Source organism: Lipotes vexillifer, unplaced genomic scaffold (genome assembly GCF_000442215.2).
Source record: "Lipotes vexillifer unplaced genomic scaffold, Lipotes_vexillifer_v1.1 scaffold149, whole genome shotgun sequence".
In the NCBI taxonomy this organism is placed as follows: Eukaryota; Metazoa; Chordata; class Mammalia; order Artiodactyla; family Lipotidae; genus Lipotes; species Lipotes vexillifer.
The window spans coordinates 3,485,269-3,496,524 of NW_006779962.1; the positions used below are offsets into that span (position 1 = coordinate 3,485,269).

Below are 11,256 nucleotides of genomic sequence, written 5' to 3' on the forward strand. Positions count from 1 at the left end.
GTGTGTGTGTGTGTGTGTGTGTGTGTGTGTGTGTGTGTGTGTGTGTGTGTGGTGTAGGGTCTGGCACACACCAAGTGTAAACGGGAACTGCCCCAAATCCAAACATGTAGACCCTCCCCCGCCCGCTCCTGCCTCGTCTGTGCCTGGCCTGAGCCCCTCGTCTGCCCCGGGTTCTACCCACACAAGCAGCACATCAGCCAATCCCGCATCCTCTGTCATGGAACAGACTGTCTCCCACAGACCCCATCCTATCCCAGATTCCTTCCCCTGTGGCCCTGGGGTCCTGCCAGCCCAGTCCAGCCAGCTCCCCCAACCTCTCTCCCCCCACTGGTTTCCTGTCGCACGCCTGGGTAGAGACTCTGTCCCATCCCATCCCTCCCATCCCATCGACAAGCCCCACCTGGAGAGCCCAACAGGTCAATGGGTGGTAACAAGGCCTCAGAGCAACCGAGCTTCTTGGCGTGGCAGTGGGTACCAGCCTGCTCTTCTGAGAAGGCTCGATGTCCCCCCTACCACTTCAGTGCCATTCCCCAGCCCTCCCCAAGGCACTGTCACCCAGAGCTAGGAAAAGCCAACTCCACCGATGGGTGGAATTCACGTCAAGAAGTTTATGCTCTGATCTTGGATACATACGGATGTCAGTATCATTTAGCAGCTGTGTGTCTTTGGGCAAAAGACTTAACCTCTCCGAACCTCAATTTTCTCATCTGAAAAATAGGGATACATTCCCATAATTCCTTATCAAAACCGTTTGGCTCCGGGTGTGGTTTAGAATTCAGAACTCTTCAGACTTTAGAGAGATAATGCAGTCCTTATGCCATGCATTGTGTTAACACCTCCAGCCGGGTCCGGGGCTAACAGCCATGTTCAAACATCTCAGGAACAGAATGTATGACTATTCACTCTAGGATCAACAAGGTCTATAAGTAGCCTCCGGTCAGGTTTAGCAGCTGAAATGAGTTATAAAAATACTTTGAGGGGCTTCCCCACTGGTCCAGCGGTTAAGACTCCATGCTCCCAGTGTGGGGGGGCCTGGGTTCGATCCCTGGTCAGGGAACTAGATCCCGCATGCATGCCTCAACTAAGAGCCCTCGTGCCACAGCTAAGACTCAGCGCAGCCAAATAAATAAATAAATATTTTTAAAAAAATACTTTGAGCTTTCAGAGCTTTGGGAGATTTTGAACCCATAGATAAGGGAGTGTGGACCAATGGAAACACTCCCTCCCTGAAAGGGCTACAGAGCCAGGGGTGTGGGGGGGAGGTGGTTATTCCCATTCCCTGAAATGGGGGAGGTGCCAGGAGTGAAGTGCTGGGTCCAGACTCAGGATTGTGATTCCCGGGGACCTTAGGGCTCTTGCACCGTGGCGTGGGGTTGGGTGGAGAGGCTTGGGCACAGCAGAGAGGCCATGCCATCCGGTTCAGTTACCCAACAGCTGGGTGAAACTTGGCTCCTGCCCTGAGGGCAACCTTCCCGGTGATGATCACGCTGGCTCTGTCCCCAAGATCACCCCCAGGGACGGCACACAGCCTCAGGGATTCACTGAACCCCAGAAGTCAATCAGATGCCCCAAGATTAGGAGCCCCTGCCGCAGAGAGCCGACTAGTTCACCCCCTGGTGGGTCACCTCCCTTCTTTGCCACAACAGCTCTGGGTCTAGGATGGACAATCCTCGCACCCAGATCCACTGCTCTGTAAAGGGCTCCCAGGAGGCCTCCCACCCCTCCCAGCCCCAAGAGACACTCATCAGTCTATCCTTCCAGATAGTGGGGGGCACAGGTCCCTTTGCTGAGGCCCGCCATATCTGGATCCTACAGCTAACCCAGGGCGCACAGCCTCGAGCCCCCGATGGTGGGCACAGGGGACGAGGTGATGGCGGTGCCCTGAGCCCACGCTTACCCAGGTTGAGAGTGATGTTGACCGAGGTGGGGTACTGCACCCCAAAGGCCATGGACGGGCTCTGCCACCAGGTGCTGTCGTCCTGGCTGTGGAAGTCGGTGAGGTAGGAGGCGTTGTGGTGGCGCTCGGGGTCGGCGGCGTCGCAGCGCTGGCACTGCGGCCCCGCTCCCTGAGCGGCCACGTGCGGACAGAAGTCCTCGGGCGGGCGGCCGCACGTGTGGGAGGCCTCGGCTAGCCGGCCGAACGCCGCGTTCTCGAACACGGGCAGGCAGCGCTGCGGGCGCCCCGCGTCGTCGTAACACGCGCCCATGCCCGCGCCGGCCGCCCGCGGCGCCAGGAGCGCCAGACCCAGCAGGAGCGCGGCCACAGCCGCCATGGTCAAGGGCACCGACGCCCTTGCGGTCCGGCCGTGCACGCCCGACTCTGCGCGCCCGGCTCTGCGCCCGCCCGGCTCTGCGCGCCCGCCTCGGCTCCCGTTCCGGTGGGCGCGGACCGCGCGCTGGGCCCCAGTACGCGCCTCCCCCGGCGGGCGGGACCCACGGCGGGAGGGAGGGACAGACGGCGGGCAGCGCCCCCCAACCTCCCGACCGCTCCGTCCCTGGGTGCTCACCCCCACCTGGTGGTCGTGCCCGGGAGTGCCCGGCTTGGGAGTCAGCCCCAGCTACCTTGCCCTGGCTCTGCTGGGGGACCCTGGCTCTTTGACCCTCGGTGTCCTCGTCTGTAAAAAGGGATTGGTAATGATGCAGGTTCATTACCGTGCTTGTGAGGTTTCAATGGCTGTTCACGACATGGAAACTGCTCACTAGTGCCTTTCAAGTCCTGAAATATAAGGGGGCATCTGATCTTTCCCGTTGCACGTCTCCTCCCAGCAATAAAGTCACCCTAGGGGTAGATCCTTACGTTTCCACTGTTCCATTAACTCTGAAAAGTGCTTCTGCTGCTGGCTGCTCTCTGCTCTGAAAGCAGAGATTCTAAGCTGACATTTGTGACCAAGGATACCTGGTCTCATCACAAACATCACCTCAGAGAGAGACCTTCCCTCCCCCCACCCGCAGGAGATGCCCCCTTATATGCTCCGTTCATTAAAATTAGTAAATCAAAGGAGAAAGCCAGATGCTCATATCAATAGATGCTAGAGAAAACACTTGATAAAACTTAGCAGCCCTTCCCAGAAAAACTCTAAGGTAAATAGTAATAAACTTCCTAAACATGCCCAGGACTATTTTTCAGCTGCAGCCTTTACAGCTAGGTCCTTCCCATCAGTTGTCCTTGCCTGAGACTGGGAAAGTAAAAGTGGGCAGAGGCCATCCTCTGCCCTTCTGGTGATTTTTTCTGGTGGCAAGTGAGGTCACAGAGGAGGAGGCTTTCTGCAGCAGCGTGCTTCCCATTCTCCAGCTCTGTGGGGGTTGAGAGGGCTTTGTGTGGTGGTAGCAGCAGCCGTGGCATCTTGACTCCTATTTCTGCCCCCTGGATTGCAGTTACAGAGTGAGATCCCAGAGCCTCAGGTGGTGGCAGCTTCCCAGGTGGGTCAGTTCTGCAATGTCCTAGATGTCAGCACTTCCAGTGTCTTTCCATCCATCCCCTGAGCACTTTCCTCTCTGCATTCAGTCCTTCCTGTTGCAAACACCTAAGCACTTGCCAAGTGCTTGGTGCCGAGCTCAGCATGGTGACGGTGGAGAGGGTGGGCAATAAATTGCTATCACTACAATGAAGACAAGATCCTGCTCTCTATGAGCCCTCGGTCTGACTGGAGAGGGAGACAGGGCACTAAGAAACAGCCTGATGACATTCCAAGGCTTGTTCTCGCCTGTTTTATAAGACTGGGTTGTGACCACGTGTTTTCCAGTCATTTGTTCCTCAGCAAACATGTACTGTTGCCCACTGTGTACCCTGCACTGTGTTGGGGACACAGAGGTGAATTAGACACCCCCATCCCACCCCCTAGTGAGGGAGAGACACCATATCCATTGATGTCCATGAAGAGGCTGATAGGATGTAACGGAAGGTGGTGCATGGGGGGCTTGGGGTGTAGGGAGGGTGGGGTGTCTAGTTCTGCCTGCAGGTGGAGGGTGCTTCCTAGAAGAGGTGATAAACAGACCAAGTTGTAAAGGATGAGCAGGGGAAAGGGCATCTCGGGCAGGAGGCACAGCATGTGCAAAGGCTCAGACGTCTGAATGGGTAGGGCAAACCTGTTGTGTGTTTGCAGCTCTGGGTGGGGAGTTGGTCCTGGGGGTGAGGCTGGAGCAGGGTGCAGAGACCAGATGATGTGGGCTGCTGGGCACCATGGGGATGAGCAGGGGCTTCGTCTTGTAGACGATCTGTGGTTGCTGTGGTTTGTGAGTTCTTGGCGGGCAGGGACCTCGTGTGCCTCACCCCCTGTCCCCAGGACCTGAGCTGAGCGTAGTTCAGGGAATGTTTGGGGAACAAGCAGGAACCACATGTCTGGCAAAGGCTGATCCTACAGGGGCAGGGCCAGAGATGATGGCTCCTTTAAGAGGCGCCAGCCGGGTGCTCCCTGACCTTGCCCAGGTCCTGGCAATGGCTCTTGAGGGGACCACACCACACTAAGGGGTAAGGATGAGGGGCTAAGTTTAGTTTGGGCAATCAGGGGAGGCTTCTTGGAAGAGGTGACAGCACAGTGGAGACCTGAAAGATGGGATGAGAGGCAGGGTGGAGAGGGAGGGCTCACACTCCTCAGATGGGAGCTGACAGGGACCCCTCAGCTGTCACCCTCAGAGAACATCTTCTCCCTGGAGTTAACAAGTTCAGACAGGCCCAGGGACATGGTTGGCCTCGGGACATGCCACCCCTCAGTACAGCGACTGTCTCAACCCTCCTCTGTCCCCAGCCCGAGGAGGGCCTGGGCCTGGGACTGAGTCAACCTTGGATAGCCCTTCAAATCCAAGGGCCCCAGATGGATAAATGACGCACCCCCTTGTGGGTGGTGCAGGGGCCAGAGGCTGGGCTCCAAAGGAGGTAACAACAGCTGTTGGGACTTCCCTTGTGGCGCAGTGGTTAAGAATCTGCCTGCCAATGCCGGGAACACGGCTTTGATCCCTGGTCCAGGAAGATCCCACATGCTGCAGAGCAACTAAGCCCGTGCGCCACAACTACTACGCCTGCACTCTAGACCCCGTGAGCCACAACTACTGAGCCCACGTGCCACAACTGCTGCAGCCTGTACGCCTAGAGCCCGTGCTGTGAAAGAAGAGAAGCCACCGCAATGAGAAGCCCGCGGACTGCAATGAAGAGTAGCCCCCGCTCGCTGCAACTAGAGAAAGCCTGCACGCAGCAACAAAGACCCAACGCTGACAAAAATAAATAAATTTCTAAAAAAAAAAAAAAAAGTTGTCCACTCATCATTCATTCACTCGCTGGACAGACATTTACTTAGTCCGCATGCCATGCCCTGGGCTGGGCACAGGGGACAGAGTGATGAATTGGTAAAACTGTCCCTGCACTTGGGGGGCCCCAATAAGAAACTGGTGATTATAACACAGAGTGATCAGAGCACTGGGGAAGAGAGAGTAAAGAACAGGTGCTTACCCCAGTCTGGAGAAGTCAGGGAAGGCTTCCTGGAAGAGGTGAGGTCTCAGCTGAGACCCAGAGAGGAGGAGATCGCCAGTAAAGGGGATGGGAATGAGCATTCCAGGAGAGGAAACAGCATGTGAAAGGCTTGGAGACAAAACCGAAGAACTGAAGGAAGCCCAGGGTGGCTGGAGATGGGAGTATGGGGAGAAGCAGGTTGGGGCTGGTGGGGTGGGCAAGGGCTAGCCCCACGTGTCTTGATGAAGAGCCGGACTCCACGTGGGGACTGCCAGAGAGGAGCCTCCCTTCAACCTCTCCCAGGGGTCCAGGCTCCCCGCTCCCCAGTGAGAGGCTCCTGCCCTAGATCCAGCCTCTGGCTCCTGCTAGGTCCCCTCCCACTTCCTCTGGACACTCACGGTCCAGCACGGAAATCCTTGGGCCTGGCACTCCCTGGGGAAACCCCACGGCCGAGTCCGCACAGACATGTCTCTGCTGTGCCTGACACTGCCCACATGCAGCCAAAGTCACCCACAACACAGGTCAGCCAGGAACACAAGGCCATGGAGCCCACCCTGTGGGTAGATCACAGAGGCCAGCTGCTCCTCAGTGGGTTTTCTTGTTTGTCTGCACCGCTCCCCCAACTTGGGGCCCCTGGAGGGTAGGCAGGAGGGGTGTGACTCATCCCCTGGGTGGGTGCTTGCAGAATGCCTAGTGAATGAATGAAGGTTGATGAATGCTAAATGGATGGTAAGTGAATGAAAAGTACATGAAGAATGAGAGCATCTGAATGAATGGATGGATGGATGGAGGGATGAATGGATGGATGGATGTGAACGAATGGATGTAAGTGTGATTGACAATGATGGTGATGATGATGATGACATTGGTGATGATGATGGTGATGGTGATGGTGATGATAAAGATGAAGTGACAATGATGGTGATGATTATCATGGTGATGATGATGATGACATTGGTGATGATGATGGTGATGATGATGGTGATGATGATGGTTATGATGGTGATGATGATGGTGATGGTGATGGTGATGATGGTGATGGTGATGATGGTGATGGTGATGGTGGTGATGGTGATGATGATGGTGGTGATGGTGATGGTGGTGATGGTGATGATGATGGTGATTATGATGGTGATGAATGAATGCATGCATGTGGGAAGTGAGGGCTTCTGCTCCCTGGGTTCTCCCCACGCAACCTCTGCCCCCAGTTCCGGGGCCCTTGCCCTCTCAGCAGAAGGCACATCCTGATAGCCCCCTCCCCATTTCTCCCACTGCACCTGCCACCCTCTCCTTTTAGCCACTCAGCTCTGACCACACGGGCCTCCTTCCCAAACACACAGAGCGCATTCCCACCTCAGGGCTTTTGCACGTGCTGTGCCTTATGCCTGGAGTGCTGTTCCTGCAGATTTCTGTGTCCCTCCCTGCCCCAGGGTCCCGATATGGAGAGTCTGGCCCAGACCTTCCTTGACTTTCCCCTGTGCTTCCTACTCCTGCACTGTGCAGTGTTTTCCTTCCTAACCCGTGACACATACACATACTTGCTTGTTTGTCTGTGGTCTGTCTCTCCCATCAGACTGGGAGCTTCCTGAGGGCGGCAACTGTGCTGCCCCCCTTTTCTCTGCCCAGCAGGGACACTTGTGGGATGAATCCATGGGGCACAAAGCAGCAGATGAGGGCACAGAGTCCCCAGTGGAGCGACCAGCTCCACGCCGACATTGGTCTGTGCCAGCAGTCCCCACTGCAGGGAAGCTACTCTTACACAGTAGTTTCATTTCCAAGCTCTTTCTGCTGAGGACAAGGAAACGGCAATTATAAGTCAGCAGCAGAACCTAGCAAGGGAAGGGAAGGCGCCGATAAGCCACACCTGCACTCCAGCTGCCCCAGGGATTCTTAACCATTGCCATGAGCACCGCAGGAACCAGGATGGGATCCCCAGGCCTGAGTTGGACCCCTGTCTGTCCCCAGGGCCTGGCACGACCCTGCAGAGACTCCCATTGCTCTCGGGTAAGGGCGGTCTCTGAGACCTCAGCTCCTAAGACTCCAGAACTCCCACATCATCGGCCAGCACCTTCCGACCCTCGGGCTTTCCAGGTCCCCTCCAACCCCAGCACTTTGGCACATGCCAGTCCCTCTGCCTGAAACGCTCCTCTGCTCTTCTCACCAGCCTGATTCTTGTTCCTCCTCTAGGGCTCAGACCTCAGGATAATGTCACTTCCTCAGATTGCCCCACCCCCTGACTTCATGGCACTTCTAGACCCATCATTATTTTCACGTCCCACTTTCCCATCAGGCTGCCGGTCCCAGAGGAAAAGAATCCTGTGGCTTCCCGCTCTGTCCCTGACGCGCACCCAAGGCAGGGTGTACACTAGGTGGTCCGTAAATAGTACAGAGTGAATGAATGAGTGTAGGAAAGCAGACTGGATGGAGGGAGGGAAGGAAGGAGAAAGAAATCTGGCAGCGAGGCCCAGGCTCCAGTTGGGCTCTTCTTTGGGGGTGAGGCTGCCCATAAATGGGGGTGAAGGCCAAGGGCAGGGAAGGATCTCGCAAGCCCATGACCCATGACTGGGAAGTGATCTGCAAATGCACCTCACCCTTCACGTGGCTTTATTTTGAAAACGTGAACCTGACAAGTGTCAGGGAGAGGCTGGGGCTCTCAGCCTGGGGCCACAAGGAGCCATTTGCATTCCTGGTGCCAGCTTAATGGGGCTCTGCAGGGGCTGCGGGAAGTTTGTGCCGCCTGCTGGGGCCGGTCCAAGGCCAAGGCAGGGGCAGGAGCATCTAGAAAATAAAACGGTAAAGCTGCCGAATCTGTGCCTCCCCCAGGAGGGTGGGGCACCTGGAGGACAGGCAGGTGGAGAGGGTATAGCTCCCACAGGTGAGGGTAGCTGTGGGGACCGGGCGGTTAGGGGCCCCTCTTTGCTGCACCCTTGAATGCTGACCGCTCACCCTCCCCGCCTCGGACAGGGCCTGTCCCTGACCACCTGACACGCAAACCATCTGGCTCATCCTCACGGGGATCCTACTAGGGCGCAGGTATCGGCCCCACGCCTCGGATGGGGAGACCGAGGCTCAGGAAGCAAAGTAACTAGCCCAGCGTTACCTGGCTGGGATGGGTCAGGTGGGGTTTGAACTCAGTTCTCTCGGATTCTCTAGCAGCCTCCGTGCCTGCCCTCCCCCACCTTTCCCGATTTCCAGAACAAACCACATGTAGGGCGGCCCCCCAGCATGCTCTCCCCCCGAGAGCATCCTGGGTGCTGTGCCTGGGCCACGGATCACTTGCACATGCGCTGTTCCTGCCACTGGATCACCTCCCCACCGCACCCCCTTCCTTTCCAAAGCAGTGGTCGACTGTCCGTCCTGCTCTCCAGCAGCGAAATTTATCTCTTCAATGGGGATCATCTTTGCAAATCGCCCTTCCCGCACGGCTGTGTCAGGGGTGTGCTGGAGCTGTCAGGCTTCCGTTTGGATGTGTGCGCGCGTGCGTGTGCACGTGTGTGTGCATTCACGTGTGTGTGCATGCATGAGCGGTGTGTGCTTTGTGAGTGTGAGCCGTGTGTGTGTGAGATCGATGTGGGGTATGGGCGGGTGTGTGTGGCGTGTGCTTGTGTGGGTGTGGCTGTGGTGTGTGTGCTGGGACCTGGGCTGGGGGTGGGCACAGACACGGTCTGAAGGCCGTGGAGCCCTGAGGCACGTGGGGCCCCACAGGCAGGCTCCGCGGGAGGCAGAGGAGGAGGAGTGGCGGGAACTGGTGGGGGGTGAGGGACGCATCCCCTGGAGCCTGAAGTTAGCGGTGCTCGTCCTAGACCCTGTGGCCTGGCCCGGCTGGGGGCGTGCGGGGCTCCGAGCCTACTGCTGGGATGGAGAGACACAGGACTGGAGCACCTCACAGAGGGGGGCTTGAGGCCAGAGGCTGGCCCCTGGAGGACAGTCCCCGAGGGGCACAGGGGGGGCACTTCAGGCTACTCAAATCATGGGGTGCAGGAGCCCACATGAGATGGGGGGCCACAGAGAGGCTGTGGAGGGCAGCCTTGAAGCCAGCCTCAGGGCTCTCCAGCTGTGTCCTCAGCAAGGGGCAGGGACCCAGCCACTGAGCCCTTCTGTCACCCCCAGAACAGGGCTGGCTGAGGGCAGGGCTGGGGTCTGCCCACTCCCGAGGCCCCTCAACCAGTCAGTGCCCGGGCAACGTTTGTGCGGAATGAACGCCCAGCCCTGTGCCGCGAGCGTGCGCGGGGCCTCCCCGCATCTTGGAAGCAGCCCCGGGGTAAAGGCCGCTGCCCCCTACTCGGATGAGGAGACAGGGATCAGGCAGGGTGACTTACCCAGGCCCCCAGGGCTCAGAGGTGCCGCTGCTTGGTTTTCAAGATGTGGTTTGTCTCCCAAGCAGAAGCAGGGCCTGGCCACTTGGCGTGGGGTCCCCATGGGAGAGCGGGCAGGCGGCACATGTCACGAGTCTTCAGTGTTCTCCACCCGCAGAAGAGCTGGGACATCTGGACCTCAGGGGTCCCTGCAAGCGAGTGGCACTGGTTTCGGTCCTGAGTAGGGACGCCTCGGCCCAGTGGCTGGCAGAAGGCGGGCAGGGCAGCCTGCCAGCGGAGACCCCTAAATAACAGGGAGTGACCAGCATGACTGCTCCCGTCCCAGCCGGCGGACAGGCTCAGGCTTCATAAGGCGTGATAGATGGGCCTAATATGGGACTGGAGACGGCGGGCTGGCAGCCCCGGCCCGGCCTGCCGGCTGCCATTTACCCATATATTCATTTATTTATGCATTCTCCTCCATGGCAAAAGCCCAAAGACAATAAAAGAAATTGAATTGCATATCAGATGGGACATCAGAGGGAGATACAGCCATAAATCACGTCATATTTATTCCATAAATACCAGCACCTCCCGAATAGCCAGTGCCCGTTATGAGGTTATAATCGGGAAGCTGGTCCCGCGATGCTCACCACCAGCCCCTCTCCCATTAGACAAACGGGCTGAGTCCCCAAAATAAATAAGCACTTCCTCAGGCCACCTGCCCTCTTTAAGGCAGGCATCTGGTCACCCGGGCTGCCTTCACGCCGAGTAAGGGGCGGGGTCCTCGGGAAAGGGCAGGCGGTAGCTGGAATTACAAGGTGCCCAGGCCCCGATGCAGGGAGCCCATGGAGGGAAGTAAGCTTCTGCAGGCCCTTTGCTTCCACCTGCACACCTACCACCCTGGCACCTGGTTGGAGCCTGGATTCTTTCTCTTTCATCCTATGACAGTTTTTTCCCCCAAGATGTAATTCACATTCGGTGAAATGCACACATAAGTACATAGCTTGATGAATTTTTACATGAGTATGTAAAAACACCACCAGGATGGGCTTCCCTGGTGGCGCAGTGGTTGAGAGTCCGCCTGCTGATGCAGGGGACACGGGTTCGTGCCCCGGTCTGGGGAGATCCCACGTGCCGCGGAGCGGCTGGGCCCGTGGGCCATGGCCGCTGAGCCTGCGCGTCCGGAGCCTGTGCTCCGCAACGGGAGAGGCCACAGCAGTGAGAGGCCCGTGTACCGCAAAAAATAACAAAAAATAACAAAAAAATAACACCACCAGGATCAAGACCAAGAATGTTTGTCGGGCTTCCTTGGTGGCGCAGTGGTTGAGAGTCCGCCTGCCAATGCAGGGAGCGTGGGTTCGTGCCCCCGTCCAGGAGGCTCCCACATGCCGTGGGGCGGCTGGGCCCGTGGGCCACGGCCGCTGGGCCTGCACGTCCGGAGCCTGTGCTCCGCTACGGGAGAGGCCACAGCTGGGAGAGGCCCGCGTACTGCAAAAAAAAAAAAAAAAAAAAAAA

At 57.6% G+C, this 11,256-nt stretch overlaps 1 protein-coding gene across 1 annotated transcript in view; it reads right to left on the reverse strand.

The window, feature by feature from the left end:
- The window catches only part of LAMC3 (laminin subunit gamma 3), a 64,232-nt gene extending 61,946 nt beyond the window's left edge, over nt 1-2,286 (reverse strand). Inside the window, exon 1 of the mRNA XM_007453126.1 lies at nt 1,898-2,286. Within this exon, the coding sequence (XP_007453188.1) occupies nt 1,898-2,273 (376 nt within the window). The 5' untranslated portion in view covers nt 2,274-2,286. The remainder of the gene's footprint in view (nt 1-1,897) is intronic.
- Nucleotides 2,287-11,256: the final 8,970 nt, after the last annotated feature.